General features: G+C 42.7%; 1 protein-coding gene across 1 annotated transcript; it reads left to right on the top strand.

Moving 5' to 3' along the window:
* Positions 1-2,148: 2,148 nt before the first annotated feature.
* On the top strand, positions 2,149-20,526 carry LOC143358763 (uncharacterized). The gene is made up of 3 exons (XM_076796186.1): positions 2,149-2,497; positions 5,798-5,991; positions 20,020-20,526. Exons 1-3 carry the CDS (start codon positions 2,149-2,151, stop codon positions 20,413-20,415), a joined length of 939 nt encoding a protein of 312 aa, XP_076652301.1. The 3' UTR covers positions 20,416-20,526.
* Positions 20,527-21,743: the final 1,217 nt, after the last annotated feature.

Below are 21,743 nucleotides of genomic sequence, written 5' to 3'. Positions count from 1 at the left end.
AGGTTTGCTTCAATTCTGAAGCACCGCTAGAAATTATTGTGGCGTTATTTCAAAGAAATTACAAAAAATATTACAAAATTTGTATTCAATCGATTACTAAACATTTAACTATTTTACGTGGAAATCGGATCAGTTTCGTATGAATAAAATGAAAATATTCTAAGACGTACGAAAAATTTATTTGTAAAATGAAAATAGCGCCGAGCGCAAAGGGGATAATTTTTGCATACTGCAGTAAAAATATCCTCGCGAGCCTAACCAGCAATAACAATCCCCGTAGCCGCAAGAAAAATGCCCAGTCCATAGCTGAACACCTAAAAACGAGATTCGAAGCCTGGATCAACCTGTTAAACCGTGACGGGTCCGCGGAGCAGCGTGCCGTCGTTCTCGCCTAATAATCATATTAATGCCGTCTGACATGGTCGTGTCAGGTCGTCGAGTCGGCTCCCATTGTAGGAGAACGCCGTGATCAGCGTGCGAGCGTCGGCGTAAACACGGTCGAGGGTATAGCTGTGAGCCCTCTGGTCGGGAAGCGTGGTGTTCCGGTGTCCGGCTTGTCGCGTAGCGTCCTGCCTCGGGATCGATCGTAAAATCGCGGCTGGTAGAGGGGCAGGCATCATCGAATGATAGCGTTCATTCGGTCTGATGGTTGTCGGGGGAGCTCGCCTGCCCGTGGTGGGGCTGACGAGCTCGATAGTGGGGGAGAGCGAACGTGGGCGTGGCCGGACGCGGCGTCTTTGACCGCGGAGTGGGTGGGGCGGCGCCGAGCGAATCGGCGCTCCGCTCGCGGCGCACCCCTCCCCCGGCGCCCGACTCCCGGCCACGCCCACGCTCGCTGCACCCTCTCTCTCTCGGGGTTATTGAATTAAGCTTATCATTTGATTTTGAGGAGACCCACCAGTCGGTCGTCTCGGGCTCTCTTAACCGGGCCGAAAAACTTCTTTCTATCCGCGGTATAATCGCAATAATTTGATATCGCTGATCCGATTACGCTGTCATAAGCCGCTATCGAGGCGGTGGCCGCCGCCGCCCGTATACCCTGCCGCCATAGAATTACGCGACGCCGAGCGATCCGACGCCTTTGCCTCTCGCCTTGCCTTGCCTCTTACCCAGCCTCCACTTCGGGTGACGATTATCGCAGACCTAACCCAGACGCGAAAAGAAAGACGCGCGTGCCGGCCAGGGCCCGACGCCGCGGGCCCCGCCAGGCGGCACCTTGCCCACTAAAACGAACCTAATCGCGTCACGACGCCGGGACCTGTTCGATGCGATCATCGAAAACATCGGACAAGTTGGACACCTACACCTGGAGCTTTGAGCAACTGGGAACGGAAATTCTACAACTGCAACAACCCCTCGGAGTCTTGAAGAGTATCTATAGAAGCTTCAAGGGATAGGCGACTACCCGGGCAATCATCAGGGAAGAGGATCTCTCGCCGCAAAAGACTCTGCAGGACCTGTTAAGGTTCCTAGTGCATCACCTAGGAATAGGGGACACCCAACCTTGAGCAGACTGTAGGACCCAGGCAAGCTTCATTGAAAAGAGGACCCAACGCAATAAGGGTGAAAGAGGGTACCAGATCCAGAAGAGGATTTCTGGACTCCGGAAACTATAGGCAGCATAACCAGAGACAAGCCCCTCGGTGCATCAGCTGGGCCACAATCGTCATTGCAAAGAGGACCCAAGTCGGCGCAATAAGAGTCTAAGAGGATACCCAACGCAGGGACCTAACCACAAAAGAGAATCTGTGGAAAGTACAGACCATGGGATCGAGAATGCCTATCCGTCGCTAGCCACCAGTTGTATCACCTGATCAAGCTACAATCTCGATCACTCTTCAAGCTCATCAAGACCAAGAGATTGGAAGACCAAGCTGAAGAATCGAGTCCGAAGAGTCTACTAGTGAGTGTATCAGGGTCTACGAAGAGTCTACCAATAACCCCACACTGTGCGCCGTCGGATGAACAACCTAGACCCGCAACTCCGCCATCAGATCAACGCCAAGTGAACCGACTAACTCGCTAACTTTCAAAATCGATTAACCGAGACCTAGCTGGAAAGTGGTCAAATAACAGAGTTCAGATGAGTCGGCCAGGTGACCTTGTGTAGGAGTAATTATTAATAACTGACAGTGTGGAAAGTGAACGATGGATTACTCGTACTTGAATCAAGCGGCAGCCGCCGCGGCCGCAGGTTTCGAGGCGTCTAGCTGCGCTCTGGCCGCCAGTGAAATGCAATGTGGGTACGGGGACCTGAGCTCATGCTCGCAGATGAGCCAGGCAGCGTATCGTTATACTGCCGCGCGGGCTGCCGGGTACCCGGGGAACGCGGGCGCCGGTAGCACAGGGGCAACGGCGCCCCTGGGGGCACACCACACGGGCCACTCTCATGCCCACGCGCACCATGGGGCCCACGCAACGCCGTGCTCCGTGATGGCCGCCAGGTCCCAGGACGTGCACCGGCACGCTATTTTCCCGTCCGCCATTAATTTACAGAGTGAGTCCCCATTTCGTTTTTGGTTTCTTTGATCGCATGATGTACCGTTCTTCTTTTTTTTTTTGGAAATATGTTGGAGGAGAAATTGGGGGGCCTTATCTTTTCATCACTGTATTGTGTATAGTATAGTAGTGCCCTATTGTTTTATTTGATGTACTGTTGGATGTATATTTGGTGTATTGTTGTTTGGGAGAAGGTGGCCCTCGGGGCCCTATGTTTTGGTTACTGTTATCGTTTTGTGTATTGTTTTTTTTTGGGGGGGGGGTGGGGAGTTGTAAGTGAAATTAAATTTTTGTGGGTATACAGGGTGTTGTGTAGTGGTGCTATGTTTTGTTTTGTTTCATCGTTTCGGGTATTGTTGTTTGGGGAAATGGTTGGCAGAGAAATTGGTCACGGGGCCCTATGTTTTTCTTGTTATTACAGAGCCAGGCACTTAATTGTACTATCTCAATTTACTCGTGGACTATTCGTTGTATAAGAAAATGTTTCAGATAAAAGTTGTTTGGTATTGAGCGAAGTATGCATCGCGGTAATTCTTTGGGTTTTTTTATTGTTATGTGTAAAATTAGTGGTTAATTAAAGAATACAAAGATACAGTTAAGTGACTGGCTCTGTATGTATAGTAGACTCACCTTGTAAAGTTCAATTTATGATCTTGGTACCACGGTACCCATTTACTATATTTTTTTAACTATTTTGAACGTCCATTTCTGGACACTGTTATATTAATTTGTAAAAAGTCTTGGGTATCGAAACTTTGATATAATTTATTAAGTTTTGTTGTCCACACAAAGATTAGCATTTTATTCGTGGTTTAAATGTGCTCGTTCTATTAGGTATGTCTTATTTGGTATAATTTAATTTTGAATCTTGTACTTTATCTGTTGTTTTTTTTAATATAGATCCTTAGCTCTTAATTAGCAATGCTGTTAATTTAATGTCCTGCTTGACTGTTGTTTTAGACTTCTTGATTTTTTGTTAGACGTCAGTTGGGCCAAAAATAAAGGTAGATTCTAATTACATTTGTGGTTTTGGATTTGAGGCTGATTTTTGTGGATGAATCTTTGAGTTGAGATTTTTGTTTGTTCTTGGCAAAATTGATTTGTTCTCTTCATGGTATTTTGCTGCTTGATTGTAGTGATTTCTAGTCATAATTCACTTCCAAAGTTAAATACAAACTAATGCTTCTCTACTAGTATGAAATCAGGGAAACGTCTTTGAAAATATTTTCGCATGAATTAAACGAGCATTCCACGTTTTAACAGCGATGAAATTCGTCTACCTAAATGCTGAATTCGCTGAGTGCGGTTTTTAATTATTAAATCATTCGTTCATGTTCAAAAATTAATTTTTCTGATGACATATTGAGCGGTCCGAATTATCGAATTATCTGTTCGAACTATTTTTGCTTCATAGAAACCTGTCAAATCATCATCTATCAATTTTGTATTTTACTTGAATTACTCAACAGAACAACAATTCATTTTGATTTCTACTGACAGATAAAACACTTTTATAGAATTCTCACAATTGGCAGCTTGACAATCATCATCTACCATAAGCATTTAAAATACCTCTTCTAGTTATACTAATCTAAAAAATACTAAAACAGTCTACCCTCGGTTCTAAAAAGCAAGCAAAATAAAAAATCAACTCGTTCCGATTATTTCTATTTCATAAAACACAAAATAAAATGTTTATACGTCAATTGCGATCTATAGGAGCTAAGAAAAAATTTATTTTGCCCATTAATAATTTCTATATGTTGAAAATGGTATATCGACATTGTTAAACATTTTTAATCTTTTCGCTGTTTTGAGTTACACCTACTCATTTTTGCCATAAATGCACGAAATCCGCAGTCTACTGATCACCCATACCAAAAATAATCGAAAGAAAAGTCCTCGCAAAAGTGAGCTCATCAAATTCTACCCCCATAAAGCCTGAAACGCTACGATCTCAAAAAATTGCTCCTATCGGCCTAACGACGACCATACCCACCTGCCATAATCACGCGGAAAGCTCTTCCCACCGTTGTTCAAGAAGAATCAAAAATAGTAAAAACAAGTGTAACGTGCTCAAACTCGAATTTATAAAACCCGAATCAATTGCTATCCCTGAAAAAGTATCTACGGGGGTGGCGGGGGGTGTCACGAGCGGGCGGGGCAAAGTAGATCGTCTTCCCCATCGAAAAAGATCGAGGGTGGTTCCTTCGTTTCTCCCAGGGGAAAGTTACCAGGGAACCGAGTCGAGTCGTCTCCTTGCTGGATAGCCTGGCCGCCGCTGTTTCCTCGAGAAACGACGACAAGATGGCACTGAAAATCAATGGATGTGTCTCGTCCTCCCTCTCCCTTCCTCCTCCTGCCACCCCCGACAACCCCCGTACAAAACCGCCCCTCTTTGTCACTCTTTCCGTTGCTCATTTGCCCGTTCGTTTTCCCTCCCCCTCCGACTCCTCTCTTCAACGATCGTTGCTATTCTCTTTATCCGTTCTAAACCGTGCGCCACTCTTTCTCTCATGCGCCCCCCATAACCACCCCCCCCCCCTCGACAACCCTCCTCGCACAGTCACTCATTGCTATGGTTACGTTCCTCGGTGTACCGTGGCCTCACCTATATCCTATAATCTAGAAGCCCGATCGAGGCGAGACCGGTGCAATCCGACAGAGATTTTCGGTTTTTGGAACTCTCGGAACCGTTTTCTTCAAATTTAAAAAACTCTATTAATCGTCGTAGTTACCGCTTCTGATCGGTAATTACTGTAGAAAACGCGTCCTTCTCATATTTTGCTTTTCCAAGTTGAAACGCACGAGGAATGTCACTTGTCTCGTGTGGGGACACTGTTCCGCCGGACACTAATCCGAGGCTAACACTTTTGTCGGCAACGATACTTTTACGGCACAAATACTATCATATTCCTCGCACTTTTCTGCTTAAAATGAGCCCGAACACGATACAAGTTGGATTGTATCTGCTTGAGTAATCGACAATATAGTGGAACCTCTCTTATCCGAACTCGCAGCGAGGCACCAGTTATTAAAACTTTAAACGCACGTTCGACTCGAGATTTGGAAACTATATTGTGGCTATTGTGAAATACAAGTATCGAGATTGTATATATGAAATTTGAAGTGAATTGAATAATATTTGCTAAATTTTGTGAAACGTTTATTGCAAAGATGCACTGAATGAGATCGAGGGTTGAGACTGCGATTATTGCTTTTGTAACTGTGGATCCGTTTTGGGCATTGATGCCAGATTTTCGGAGATTGTTAATTAATGTTGCACGTTGGTTTTCAGGTGGGTTAGGGTACAAAGCGTATTCCGGTCACGACGGTTTAGCGGAGAAGAGGAAACAGCGACGGATACGGACAACGTTCACCTCGGCCCAGCTGAAAGAGCTGGAGCGTGCCTTCCAGGAAACTCACTATCCAGACATTTACACCAGGGAAGAAATCGCTATGAAGATCGACCTGACGGAAGCCAGAGTCCAGGTGAGTCCTCAATTAACAAATTCTATTCATCACATTCTTTGAATCCTGCAATACCCCCCTGAATTCTCTAGGAAAAACTCCAACAAAATTGTCTGTCCAATGAAAATTTTTTTTTTTTTTTGGTTTTAATGATTTTGTTATGAAATTGTTGCCAACATATTCGTGACGTTTTCCTGATTAAAACGAGTACAAGGACGACACACTTCGGAGCATATTTGCTTGTACAATTCACGATTGCGGCAGGAGCATTGAGTAGTTCGGATAATCGAGGTTCTACTATTTCGTGGATTTAAGAGGTAGATATCGAACCTAACTGTATCGTGTTTGGAATCATTTTAATCGGAAAAATGTCACGAATATGTTGGTAACAGTGTCATAAACAAACAATGAAAATAGCAAGTGCAGTAAAAAATTGTCAGTCGCGATTAAGAATCGTTTAGGGGAAAAAATAGCAGCATCAACGTGTCCGTAAAGAATGGGAGGCAGTTTCTTCGATTAGGTTTTGTTCGGAGGACCTCCCTCCGGCGTCGGACAAAATGGAGGCTCGGGAAATGGAGGGACAGAGGCGATGGCGGAACAAGCGCTCCCTGTAATTGCATTACCGGGCCCCATTTTCGTTTTCACGGTTACCTGGAAGTCACGGCAGGTGATGGATTACGCCGTCTAATGCCTCTGACGGATTAACTTGAACTTCTTGCGTGGGAACGTGAGAGTATGAGAGATTCCGGGAACATGAGAGATGCTCTTGGCCGGATCGGGCCGGGCCGGGCTGGGCCGATCGGACAGCGGCAACTTATGATATTATCGAATCTGTGCTCCTTTGCAGTACTCGATGTGCCAGTCCTCTTGCAAATTCCTAAAAATTAATTTCGTTGTTTAGAAAAATCGTAAACATTTGTCTGCCTTGTCCCCAGAACTTTTCCAAATTCTGAAAGTTAATTTGATTGTTCGAGATAATAGAGGTAGATAGTGGTGCCTCTGTTTTTCATTGTATTTTACAAAATTGAGTGGGAAACGAATTGTCACTAGATTTGTCACTAGATTTGTGACTAACTTTGTCCCTAGATAATGTCCTCACTATCCAATACAATTACTCCGCACAAATAACAGCCAAGAAGTAGTTTAAATCCACGGAAGATCAACATGGCAACCGCTTATGTAGTTTAAACAGAAATATCCCTAGCCGCCATTTTGTTCGACGCGTGCGGTCCTCGAAGCCGTCCGATATCAATTAAATAATTAGAGGTTCGATGAATGAAACGAAAAAACGTCCCCACGCGAGACAAATGAATTCAAGGTGAATGACTCTCCCCCCTTACGGTCGCGGTTCTTCAAGAATTCATGCATGGATGATGAATTGGTGGTTTCCGGCGACGCACCAGAGGCAGGTGTCGTGTCCCGTTCCAAAAATAGTCGTCTTTCGATAGACAAGGAGCCGGTGTCGGGCGTCTCCCTTGATCCCCGTGGCAAGTCTCGTGTAATAATAATCGTAATTGCCAATCACAGACGGTTATATTAATCCGGACCATAACGGCCGGCTAGTAGTAGACCGAGAGATTAAATTTATTGCGCCTTCGATATTCGCCGGACCGATTACACGCTGATAACGTGAATGAAAGTCGACGAGCAGCTGCCAGCGTCGCTGGTTAATTCCGGCGGCATGTATTCTGCATTACTGGAGCGCTGTTTCATTAACGCTATTGCCTTAATTGGCAGCTTAAACGATCCTACACGATTACTAGGATCCCGATCAGAATTTAGGGACTTTTATTATTTTCACGGTTTCGTTGAGTCAGTTGCTAGACCGTTTTGAGTTTGGAGTACCAACCGTTACAGTTGTGTAGTACTATGTCACTAGAAACTAGCGACATAACCTCGACAAAATAGTAACCGAGTATTTTAATCATTTATTAAAGCATTTCGAATTGAAACATTCTCCCGCCATTTTACAAGTTTGCAGTGCCAACTGTAGCGTTTATAGAGCACTGTGTAACTAGGAAAAATAGATGACATAACCTACAAATTAGCAGCCGCGCAGCTAGGCAAAATAGAGAACATAACCTAGAATTTGGTGATTATTTTATTCGAAGACGTAGTAATCGTGATTGTTAATCGGAAAGAGTATGATTTTACGAGAAGAACGATAAAGTTTCGGCAGGAGAGGTGCACGCGGGATTATCTCGAAGCCGTAAATGTAAATTCCCATACGCGCGTGATAATTAAGCACGAAGTTACTATCAATTTTCTAGTAGTTTGCGGCGTCATGGGACGACCGCCATTTCCAAGGAGGTTCACCTTGACGAAGGAGGGTAGTCCTTTGTCAGATCGAATCTTCTCCAACTCGTAACCCTAGGTCCACTACCGGAGTGCCTCGGAACATGCTCGCGTTTCGTTATCGAATTCTACTACCCTCATTAAAAAATCATGGTTAGAGGAAAAATTAATCGTTTTCCAAAATTACATCAACCCCGTGAAAGGGGTGGTTCTTGAGGTCATTTGAAGCGACATTTTCCATTGCAAAAATGTCTGCCTCGGATTTGTTAACGATTCATTAACGAGGAACTGCACAGACAGTAAATAAATTCAATCTCGCCATTTTTATAAGACTAGGTGAATAAGTTATATTCAAGGCTCGGAAACATTGCAAACCGTTTAAATTTAATACAATTTAGCAGTGATTTCAATAGACTTACTGAAAAGGCGGGAAATCTCACGAATTCAAATCGATTTACCAACCGGTTCAACAAAAACTCCCCAGATTAACCTAAAAATTCTTTGAAACATCCAAAATCGCTCAGATTCTGAAACTCCTAGCTCCCCAAACCATTTCAACCCCTAATCTTCGGAATACTGATCCTCGAGCCTTTCAACCCCCACGATAACCCCCAAAATCTACAAACCAACAAAGAGTGGAAAAAGTACAAGATAAAAAAATTATGAAAATCCCCCGTCGTTCAAGAAACTTAATCAATTAGGCTTCCCTCTTCGAAGACAGTCTCCCCCATAAATCAACATCTTGGCCACCGGTGCCGATCCGCTGGTATTATGCATGCTCGCAGGTTGCTCTGACTGTTAATGGAGTTGTAATTCATACGGAACGACATGTGACTCAGTAGAGGCGAAACGTGTCGCCACGCGACAGACTGCGCCCCATCATCGATGGGATCCACCGTCAAGGATAAAAGCGCAGCGTTCCATGGGGGTTCTATGGGGAGACAGGTTAGGGGGTGGTCGGACAGAGTGGCGGTTGCTCACGGTGGTGGATCAACACTTGGTGGTTTGAGGGGCTGCTGTCTCGATTCAATTTGAAAGAAGTGGAACGATCTCGATTAATTGGACGAGTAGGTGATTAACTCCGACCTTGGGTGACCTTGAAATCTGGGGGATTTTAGGATCTTTGAGAAAAGTTGTTGTAGAACGATCTTACGTAACTGTATTATAGGACAATTGTGTTTTGATGTATTTGAAATTTAGTGGGTGTTAGACTTCAAAGCTTGAAGATTGTTTTTTAATGACAGCACTAGTAACTCTAGGGAATTTTTGTTTGGACGATGATTTCCTTCGGTAAAACATTTAGACCGATTTTTACCTTGTCAAGTTTAGTGTAATTAATGTTTAAACTAATACATTTGAAAGGAAGAGGAGAGGGGGGCTAGTGACTCTAGGGAATTTCTGTTTGGACGATGATTTCCTGCGGTACCACATTTAGACCGATTTTTACCTTGCCAATTTTAGAGTGCTTCTGATGAAATTAATGTTTAAACTAATACATGTGAAAGACAGAGGAGAGGGGGGAGAGCTAGTAACTCTAGGGAATTTTTTTTTACGTGTCTTGCTATTTCTTTTGGCACTTCATTTTACTGTGAATTTAAAAATGATTTCTCCGATGCTGATGTTTAATGAATCTTAAAAACTGCTTACACAATTCTTCCTTTAATCGTAAAATGCAATGTAAAATTTGCACATTCGTCTAAAATAATCTAGAAAAATTTGGCTGCAATTGAAAATTGTATATTCCCGGTTTCTTTTGAGAAGGACACTTACGGAGCGTCGAATCGCAGACAGGTGTAACAAAGGTGGCGGGTCGGGGGGTTAGGGTTGGGGGGGGGGGTTCGCTAGGGTCGCCGGGATCGAGCAATTTAGAAACAGACAACCTTGGCGGAGACCCGGAAAATCAACACGGGAGCTTCTTTCTCCCGATGGGATACGGTCGCGAGCCGTCATGAGAAACGAGAGGTCAACTCTCGAAAGAGGGAGGGGGGAGACTCGTCTGATGAAGGGTCGTCGTTCAGGGGGTTGGGGAGGGTTGAAAAGAAGAAAAACAGACGCGAGGACTGTAGATGGAAGCGAAGCCGAGTGGAAAGAATCCGGAAATTGAAGGTGAAAATAAGCCATTGAAGCAAGGGAGGGAGGTGAGAGTGTTTTTAAACTGCCCCCGGGGAGAAAATTTGTCAAGACTTTGTCGGCGACGTTTATTCTGGACAATTGTGCGACGTGGAATGTATTTTTTAACAAGATGTCATACAAATTGCTTAGTGGAAAGTACAGAGGAATAAAATAGCTGCTAATTTTGAATTTCATGGCGAAGAGGGGGAAATTAACATTTTCCAAATGTTACCACAAACAAAAAATTCTTGAATGAGAAAATTTTGTGTTCAATAGGAGGCACAGAAAAATAAATGTAACCCTATTATTCCGTAAACACGGTCAATATTAAATGGTCAATATCAAATTTTCAAAAAAATTCAAATTTGCCGCCACACAAGACCCATCCGGAAAAATTACAGAAAACTAAAATAGTTATTGCACTTGTTGCCAACACGTCCCAAAATTTCTCAAACAGATCTGCAAGCGATTTATGTCCATTATTTGTGCAAATGTTCAAAAAATTCAAATTTGCCGCCGCACAGGACACTAGACCTACCGGAAAAAATGACAGAAAACTAAAATAGCTATTGTGCTTGTTACCAACACCTCCAAAGAGCATTTTAAGCACGTCTAGGAGCGATTTGGGCCAATCGTTTGTCTTTCGGGTCCATTTCGGTCGAGAACGCGTTTCTAGGGGGTTGAAAAGAATTCCGAGGTGGTTGAAAAGAATAATACTTTTTCGGGGGAATTATCGCGTAAATGCTGGGAAGAATAGTCGAAGAAAGTTCTCCGGGGCGTGAAAGCAAGCCGGCAATTGGTTCTGCAGGGGGTTGGTTCTGGATGTTTGCAGGCCGTGGCGGCGTCGTTCGCTGTTCACGGCGGATGATACCCAGCAGGACAGTTTTTAATCACCGTAAGTGGATCTACATAGAGTTCGCAATTACCAGGGCACACTCCGGGCATGGGCCCCTTGTGTATCAGCCCCGGCAGCGGCGAACACGAATGTTTTCCCCATTTCTACCCTTCGTGCGAGGCCACCGACGGCTCCAGCCCCTTCTTCCGACCGACCATCCCTCTCTTTCTTTCTCTTTTGATCTTCCTTTCTCTTTCCAGCTCTGCTCAGGTTCCCCGGGAAGTGTTATTGCCCATTCTGCCGCCCCTGTTTCCGAACTCTTCTTTATTTATCATTTATCTTTAAGCGTCGGAAACGCTCTTCCACTACCACCACCACTACCACTACCACTACAAGCACACCCTACTTCTTCCTTCGGTCTTCGCCGTTCTGCTTTTAATATTTATCGGTCTTCTTTGTGCCAAGGATTTTCTTCTAACGTCGGCTAATATGAAGATATTCGATTGTTCTGTTACTTGTTTATTTATTGTTTAACCGGAGACTATCCTGTTTCCTGTTTCATCTTCTATCTATTTATCATATAATCGTCAGGTTACTTTTTATCATTTATATTCAAGAGAACAAATTTTGCCACGAATGTGTAAAATTTATGGATTTTGTAAATAATGTATTAATTTATTTATTGTTTTGTATAGTTTCTCTCTTACATTATAATTTGTCATGCATTACAATAGTTTTCATTTACATTATAATTTGATATACTGGTTCAAAGTATCGGGAATATTGGAAATGATTAATAAAATACAGTCCGTTTGTTCGGAACGCGAAATGATGAATAAAATACAGTTCATTGGACTGAATTATTATAGATCCAAAATGGCCGGAACGTCAATAACCTCCACAGCAGAAGCGTCAAATGAAAAATAATATTAAAATTCAAACTGTGTAGTGTAGTTAATAAGTTATGCGGCGCAATGAATTTTAGAAAGCTTCGTGCATTATAAATGCATAGAAATCTCCGATCCGTATATAGTTGTTACATAGTGCAGGAGGTACATGGTATAGGTATAATAAATAGTGCCGCTGTGAAACTATGAGGGCAGGAGAAAAGTTTGACGAAAAGTTGCGTCGCTCGTTTATTCGATAGTAACTTTTCTTCTCTAGGTGGAAACTGTTCAGAGATCTCAAGGTCATGTTTGTTTTTTCATGGGGAATTGCATGGGGAATTTCAAGACTCGCTTCAGTATGATAAAATGCCGATTGTGTCACCAGAATTGCTGCTGTCGCGAGACATTCGATTTTCGCCAGAAACTTTTTATTCCCATGAGACTAAATTTATTATAACAATCTTAAACATTTTTTATTAACGTTTAACGATATTTGTATAATTACTCGACCATTTATAAACTCTATTTCCTTCGTAATTGTTGCTATTAGACTGCCAGCCTTTATGGCATATTTTATACAAAACGAATTTTAAGATGTCTGTAATATTTTACTTTTCTAGTTGAAAATTTATAGTGTTGCTAATACTTCTGTTCGGTATGAGTGCGTAACAATTTCTAATTTAGTTAGTATTAGACCCTTGGTACTGTTTCACAAAATTAAATAATTATTGTTAATGGCAGTCGTGATTTTTTCCTTCAAATTATTTCAAAAATCAACAATTTCCAGCAGGAAAAAAGTACATTCCAAATAAAATACTACCTTTCTCAACTATAGTGAAAAAGTTCCCCCGAACAAAATACTTTTCTTCGCTTTTAAAGAATCAGAAAAATACCGAGCTCTTAAAAATGGGCAAAAAATACGAATAAAATTTTTGCTCATCTGGCAATGGACGCATAAAAATTTTAATGCTCATGAGAATCCGTCTAACTATTAATAATATTTCATTCTGATCCAATTTCATTCTGATCAATCATTCAGCAAAGATAACGAACGTCCGTCGGTGGCCAGCGAAACGGGCTGGTAACTCATTGACAGTGTGCCGTCACAGTTGTGGTCAGATGCCAGAGAGAGAGAGAGAGAGAGTGAGAGAGAGTGAGAGAGAGTGGATACAGAGTTAATGAGATCCTGTCCGAACGATTTATTCATCGCATCCGATGCATCTCTTAATCAAGATTTTGACTGCAGCACCACGCCGAACTTATTTGGCTAATTGAAGAAGGCGATCTTGCCAGTGATGGCCGCCATACCATTCCATCCCATCCCATTCTCATTCCCATCCCACGCCATACCATCCCGGGCTTTAATCCCATTAAACCGCGTCTGATTTGATTGTCTTCGACGAATCCTTGATCGCCGCGAGCTCGTTCTTTTGCCTCGAACTGCGCCCGGCCAACAGATAATCATTCAAATTGCACGAAACCTACGACTCCGCGAGATTCTCTTGGCCGACACCTTGAATTTTACGCGAGGTTGTTATTATTTCACTGCTGGAATTGTTTTTCCAGATTGGTCTCCGATCCATTCATTATTTTTATACCTAGAATCCCCTTCGAGTAAAAACAGCTCTTACATTTTTGTTCTTATCGTTGACCAGCTTGCTTGACCAACTACTTGGTGGCCATCTTGGATTTTACGCGAGGCTTTTATTATTTCACTGCTGGAATTGTTTTTCCAGATTGGTCTCCGATCCATTCATTATTTTTATACCTAGAATCCCCTTCGAGTAAAAACAGCTCTTACATTTTTGTTCTTATCGTTGACCAGCTTGCTTGACCAACTACTTGGTGGCCATCTTGGATTTTACGCGAGGCTTTTATTATTTCACTGCTGGAATTGTTTTTCCAGATTGGTCTCCGATCCATTCATTATTTTTATACCTAGAATCCCCTTCGAGTAAAAACAGCTCTTACATTTTTGTTCTTATCTTTGACCAGCTTGCTTGACCAACTACTTGGTGGCCATCTTGGATTTTACGCGAGGCTTTTATTATTTCACTGCTGGAATTGTTTTTCCAGATTGGTCTCCGATCCATTCATTATTTTTATACCTAGAATCCCCTTCGAGTAAAAACAGCTCTTATATTTTTGTTCTTATCTTTGACCAACTTGCTTGGCCATTTACTTGGTGGCCATCTTGAATTTTACGCGAGGTTGTTATTATTTCAGTGCTGGAATTGTTTTTCCAGATTTGTCTCCGATCCGATTCGAGTAAACACAGCTCTTATATTTTTGTTTTTATCTTTGACCAGCTTGCTTGACCATTTACTTGGTGGCCATCTTGGATTTTAGATGAGGCTGTTATTATTTCAGTGTCAGAATTGTGTTTTTCTATACATACAGCATAATTGACCGGAGACACAACGTTCCGACGGTTGTCGAGCATCCGACGGCCGTCGGAGCTCATGCTCCACAAACTTGTATGCTCCTACGCCAATGTTCCAATCAAAGAGTTGTACAATACATCCTCAAACAATTGTATCCTCTTTCTCATTGAAGTTTTTACCAAAACATCGTGCTCCCTCTCTATAGTTAATTAATTCTTTTATTTTTCTTGAGAGTGGGCCAGGAAAATGAAATTTTAGCAATATTTACGTCTGGTTTCCGAAGGGTTTATTTTTGTTGCGAGACGCACAAGGTTGCCTGATTTAGGAAGCCCTAGGGGTGGGCTAACAACGGCGCGAAATCCTCTGTTAACCGGCCCAGAAGGAGGAAATCACGGCGAGTCACAATCGCGGGGGTTAATCGAACGAGCAAATACGCCGTGAACCCGATGTTCCTACCGCACCAGAATTCCTAATGTGCCGTCCATAAGCTCACAGGCTCGCTTGACGAAATGTTTACACCGACACCGAAAATATCCACCCCCTAGTTTGCCTCCTCTTCAGCCCCTAAAATGTGTAAATCCCAATTCGTCGACCTTCTGTTTCATAAGAACCCCCTCAAACAGGAATTTAATAGATTAAATTCGTTAAAAATTTGGAGGTTAGGTTAACCAATTTTAGTAGGTTAACTAAATTTCCATCCCCTCCTTCAACCCCCAAGACGTACAAATCCCAATTCATGCACCTTTCGCTTCATTATGTCTCCTCAGACTCGAATAGGAATTTTAAAAATGAAATTTGTTAAAAATTTTTAGGTTAGGTTAAGAAAATATACACCCTCTGGTTGGCTCCCATAAGCCTTTGCATAAATCATCCAACAAAATATCAATTCACATACTTTTTGCCTTATAATATTTTCTTAGGTTTAAAAGACTGAAAATAAAATTAATTAAGAATTTGTAGGTTAGGTAATTCCGCGGGAATATTCAAAGGAAACAGAAGTTAAATCTAGTGATCGAATGGACGAGAATTTAGAAAGTTTGAAGTTGATAACATTGGTGTAAGGGTAAAGAATTGAGGAGTGAAAGAAACCCTTAAAATTCGGTGTTGAAAATACTTTTTTCTTAACATTTAAAAGTAGAAGATATAGAAAAATTGCTTTCTCCAAAATTGTGTACCGTTTTCTCAATAAGAACATCACGTCCTCCCCCATTAATTGTGAAATAGTTCCTACATTTATTAGATTTCTGTATATCCCTGAAATGCAAGGGTGAAAGTTGTAATTTCCAGAAAAGTTATCCTGGGGAGCAATTTCCATCAGCGTTCTGCCTGGAGTTCTAATCACGAGGGAAAGTTGCTCGGATTGCTCCGGATTACTTTTGCTCTCATCTCCTCGTGTAACACTGATTTCGATGCGTTAGGTGATTATTTTCATTCTCCCTCCACCCCTTCCCTTAAATAATTACCCAATACTCATTCAGAGACGCGAATCCACCCGTATAAAATAAATCTACAAAACAGTGTTTACAAAATAATTTTACAGAAATGCGTCTGCACAATAATTTCACAAAAATGTGCCCGCAAAATGATTTTCCAAAAACCAACATCTACATTGATAAAAAGTAATAACATTTCCACATAGTATTTAGCATAAATAATCCTCGAGTTGATGAAATAAATTTCTCTCTCATTCTGAATTTGATGAAAAATGTGTCTGAAATAATTTTACAAAAACCGACCTTCACATTAATAAAGTTAATTTTTCTAAATTGTACAGAACAATTTAGAAAATGGCGTCTACAGAATATTTTCTAAAAACTGAGTATAAAATGTTCCAATGAACTTGCTTCGGGTTTGATAGAATGGTTGGTTCGGTACGGTGGTGTGAAAATGAAGTTATCAGAAATAAAAAGATGGGGAATCCCGGGCGTTTAGTATGGGAGGGACGCAAGTATAGCGGAGGCAACGCAACGGCGCGGACGAAGCTCCGGCTTAAATATTTATCCAAAACGAGGTGGACATCTGTCGGTGCGGCTCGTTGCATTTTATTTAGGCGTCGGTGTATTTATTTAACATTAACGCCGGCACGTAGTCTCCCTAATTCACGCCGTCGTCGTCGTCGTCCGTTCGGCAAACAACGGCACACATGCTACGGTCTCTTCGGGGTTTGGTCCGTGGCCAAATACGAATTATTAGTGTTGTCACTGGCGCGTACCCGCCGGCTTCCGCGTGTGTTACGTTAGTTTTTGCTCGGCGAGATCACGTAATTTTATTATACTGCGCCCGTAAATGGACAAAACGCAAATCCTTCGAAATCGTCTAACCCTTGCAAAACCTGTTCTATTTATGCACTCGACTCTTCGCAATAAATTTCAAGTACGAAGTATACCTCCGAAAACAGTTCCAAAAAATTGCCAAGAGATGAAAAACCGGAAACAAACTTTGTGCAATGATGCAACAACTTACGCTAAAATATTTTTATTAAAATAGAATTTTGTGAAACCTCGTGAACATTTAATAATTTTTTATTAGCCCTCCGTGAGGCTTGAGGGTTAATTTGGGAGATGAAAAGAGAAATCAACCCTTCTATAATGATGCAACAGCTTCAAAGTCACCACTCAGTTGTACTCAATTCTTCAGAATTAATAATTCTTTAGAAAGTACCTCTAAAAATTAATTTTAAAAAGTGCTAACGGACGAAAGGGAAGAATCAACCCTTATATGATAATCCATCACCATCAAATAATTCCACACAAGGTAGTTGTAAAAACAATTCCAAAAACTTGCCAAGGGATGAGAAACAAAACTCAACCCTTACGTAATGACACAGTGCCATCAAAATCGCCGGCTGAGACATTAAGAACAATTCAAAAAATTTCAACAGCCCAACCTGACAGAATCCTCCACTCGCCAACGACCCCTAAAATATTCAAAAACCTAGAACTAAGAGATCACAACGGCGTCCATTGACGCGTGATCGATGCATCGATAAAAATTAACCCTCCGTCGATTCGAAAGACAAAAGCGGTAGCATTCGAACGCGCGAGGGGTGCAAGGGGGTTGGTGGAGGATGTCGGACAGTTTTCGTCGACGAAATTCCTGGGGCAGAAGCGAGACAGAGAGCAGCAGGCAGGAGGTAGCAGAAGGCCGGTTGGTTCAGCAGCCCCGGCGACTGATAAAAATCCAATAGCGGTGTTTGCCGTCCGGAAAGGGCAATCACGTTCATCATGGTGTCCCGCGCGCCCCTGACTCTCTCTCTCTCTCTCTCTCTCTCTCTCTCTCTCTCTCTCTCTCTCTCCTCTGTCCCCCTCTTTCTTTCTCTGAATCCACCCCTTTCCCCCTCCTCGGGTCTCTGGCTGCCACTCAGAGCTCGAACGTAGCCGCCCCTGGAAAATCTGGGGGTGGGATCCACGTGCACACACGTCCACGAGAGCGAACAAGAGATAGACGAGGAGAGACCCTGCCAACGAAGATGTGTGTGTATGTGTGTGCGTGTGTGTGTGTATGTGTGTAGGAGAGAGGGGAATGTAACATGGGACAAGGGGAGAGGGTGGCTTTGCTGGTCAGATAAACGGTAAAGCAAATAAATCCGCTACTTTAACATGCAGGTCACCGCCGCTTTCCGTTTATTTTATTCGTTAAATATTTCATTTGGCCAACTAGAGCCAATTACGAGCGCTGCCTGACGAGCAGAGGGACCTGACGCGTCTCCTACCCTCTCTTTCTCTCTCTCTCTCTCTCTCTCTCTCTCTCTCTCTCTCTCTCCCTTACCCTCTCTCACTCTCTCGTCTTTCCCTCTGTCGTTTACTGTATGTCCCTTTCGGTCTATGGCTTGCCCGTGGAATCGATGGTGGAAATACGCGTTTTACGTGTTGGGTCTTTGACGACCATTGTTATTCATTTGGTTGGGCGTGCTAAGAATTGGTGTACGGGGTTCGGGGTGGTCGAGGGTGCTTCAGGTGAGAGGATCGATTCGGTACATCGGGTGCTTGTTTTCTGATCAGCTGTCAGGGACGAGTGATGGGTGATTGAAGGCTCATTTTAGTTGATGTCGATGGTTTGATATTGACAGGTGGCTGGTAGGTCCTCTAGGCTCTGTCGAGAATGTTACATCAACAGTATAAATGTGCTTCAACTTGGTACTTCAACAGTACCAATGTACTTCAACTTGGTACTTGAACAGTGCCAATGTACTTCAACTTGGTACTTGAACAGTACCAATGTACTTCAACTTGGTACTTGAACATTACTAATGTACTTCAACTTGGTACTTGAACAGTACCAATGTACTTCAACTTGGTACCTCAACAATAAAGGTGTACTTCAACTTGGTACTTCAACAGTACCAATGTGCTTCAACTTGGTGCCTGAACAGAGTACCAATGTGCTTCAACTTGGTACCTGAACAGTACCAATGTGCTTCAACTTGGTACATCAATAGTACCAACGTGCTTCAACTTGGTACTTCAACAGTACCAATGTGCTTCAACTTGGTGCCTGAACAGAGTACCAATGTGCTTCAACTTGGTACCTGAACAGTACCAATGTGCTTCAACTTGGTACATCAATAGTACCAACGTGCTTCAACTTGGTACTTCAACAGTACCAATGTACTTCAACTTGGTACCTCAACAATACAAATGTACTTCAACTTGGTACTTCAACAATAAAAATGTACCTCAACTTGGTACTTCAACAGTACCGATGTGCTTCAACTTGGTACCTGAACAGTATCAATGTGCTTCAACTTGGTACATCAATAGTACCAATGTTCTTCAACTGGGTACCTCAACAGTACCAATGTGCTTCAACAGTACCGACGTGCTTAAAGTTAGTACCTGAATAGTATCAATGTGCTTCAACTTGGTATTTTGACAGTACCAATGTGCTTCCACTTCGTACCTCAACAATACCAATGTATACTTCAGTTTGGTACGTCAACAGTACCAATGTATACTTCAGCTTGGTACCTCAATACTATCAATGTGCTTCCACTTGGTACCTCAATACTATCAATGTGCTTCCACTTGGTACCTCAACAATACCAATGTATACTTAAGTTTGGTACCTCAACAGTACCAATGTATACTTCAGCTTGGTACCTCAATATTACCAATGTGCTTCCACTTCGTAACTCAACAATACCAATGTATACTTCAGTTTGGTACCTGAACAGTATCAATGTATACTTCAGCTTGATACCTCAACAGTACCAATGTATACTTCAGCTTGGTACCTCAATACTATCAATGTGCTTCCACTTGGTACCTCAATACTATCAATGTGCTTCCACTTGGTACCTCAACAATACCAATGTATACTTGAGTTTGGTACCTCAACAGTACCAATGTATACTTCAGCTTGGTACCTCAATACTACCAATGTACTTCCACTTGGTACCTCAACAGTACCAATGAGCTTCAACTTGTTACCCCACGAGTACCAACCCCACATAAAACTGTCAAAACCCAACATCCCCTGTCCTCAAACCTGAACTTTCGCACAGACCCTAACCCTAACCATAATTGCTTTGTTCCAGGTATGGTTCCAGAACCGACGCGCCAAGTTTCGCAAGCAGGAGAGGTTGGCCCAGCAGAAGTCTTCGTCGCAGAGCGGAATGGGAGTTGACAGCGGCGCTTCGAGCCCCGTTGCCAGCAACGTGAAGGCGGAAGGACGCTCGCCGAGAAGTCCGGCAACGCCGCCGGGCGGCTCGAACAGCGTCCTCTCGTCGAACGAGGTGAAACCGATCGCGAACCCTAACCTGGTGAGCGTGAAGCACGCGACGGACCCGTCGGTAGACAACGGTTCGCCTAACACGCGGGGAAGCGGCGGCGGAGGCGGGGCTTGGGGCTCATGCAGCCCCAGGCCCTTCTCCGCGGCGTTGCCACCTTACCTGCTGGACCCGTTGCCCCTGAAGACCGCGAACCTATACTAATCGCGAGCCAATGCAACCGCGCCATTCCAAACGAGTCCTGTAAATAGAGAGTACCCAGCGCTTCGAACCGGAAACGCCGGGCTGTTCAGAGGACTGTTGTTATTGGCTCTGCTCGAGGTCGTTTCTCGATGATGTTATAGCGTTTCGATGTGGTTATGTCACTTCTCGCGGGGCGGGTTTAGGTTGGGTTTAACTCTTTGCAATTCTATGCTGAACGGGGCTCCGTGTTTTTGGATTGGTCGTTCAAATGTGCTTTATGTTTAACAAGGTTTTCGAAATTTTTATTGTTTTTTTTTTTAAGAATTGAGCTAACGCAATAAAAATAATTTCATGAAATTCTAGGGGCACGGAAGAGCGTTGAAAATATTTTGGTGAGAACGTACGGGACTCCGGTATGAAGATGATATCGGTGAGAGTAGGGTTGCAAATGGAGATTGAATTGGTATACGACAGAAATTAATTAAGTAGATGGAACATGAAGGGTCTTCGGAATATTGGTTGACAATTTTGAAACGATCTCGACGCGAAAATCGAGCCGGTTTCCGCAGGGAGGAGATGCAGATACTCACGTACCGTCCTACATTCCCCTAAATCGATCATCGCCAGAGAACCTAGCTGATAAGCCCGCGTCGACCGAGTCGAAGCGGTCGAACGAATGTTTCCTGTTTTACAGGGATCGAAAGAAACAGTTATCTTTCATTTTTTTTAAACAAGTCTGCTCGAATCTACAATTTTTGGGAGGAAGCGTCGCCCTTGGGAACCTCTTTGAAAAGTGTTTTCGTGGAACAGGTATTTTTGAATCTGTACAATAAAAGTTCCATGGAAACGAATTATTCTGAAGCGTCTATTAAAAATGATTTCGCAAGAGAAACAAGAATAATCTCTGAACTGAAACTATGAGATAATTGTCGAATATGACAAGTAGAGAATGTATTGAAAATATACCGAAAAATTTAGCTGACTTACTTATTTGTTGTGTATATATTGTTGCAGAACTATTAATTGAATATTTAATGTTTGTTACGATGATCGAGAACTTTTTTTAGAATTGATAAACAAAATATCTGTTCCTATAGAGCATCATTTCGGATCTTTACGATTAGTTTTCTTTAAATATTTATCATTAACGTATTAAAAAGCCCGACAAGTCTTTCGATCCCTTCTGTTTTCATCGCGCGAACAGACGAGCGAAAGTATTCGATGTAAAGTAGCGTTAACTATGATCCAACGAAATAGAGAATGTATATTCGGTGTTTGAAGTTCAGACGTCCCTCGATCGACCACGCCATTCCTCGTTTAACACTGAACCTACCACACGTTAAAAATAA

Source organism: Halictus rubicundus, chromosome 11, assembly GCF_050948215.1.
Source record: "Halictus rubicundus isolate RS-2024b chromosome 11, iyHalRubi1_principal, whole genome shotgun sequence".
Lineage (NCBI taxonomy): Eukaryota > Metazoa > Arthropoda > Insecta > Hymenoptera > Halictidae > Halictus > Halictus rubicundus.
Note: the sequence above shows the minus strand (reverse complement) of the source record. Positions and strands in the feature narration are given on the sequence as shown.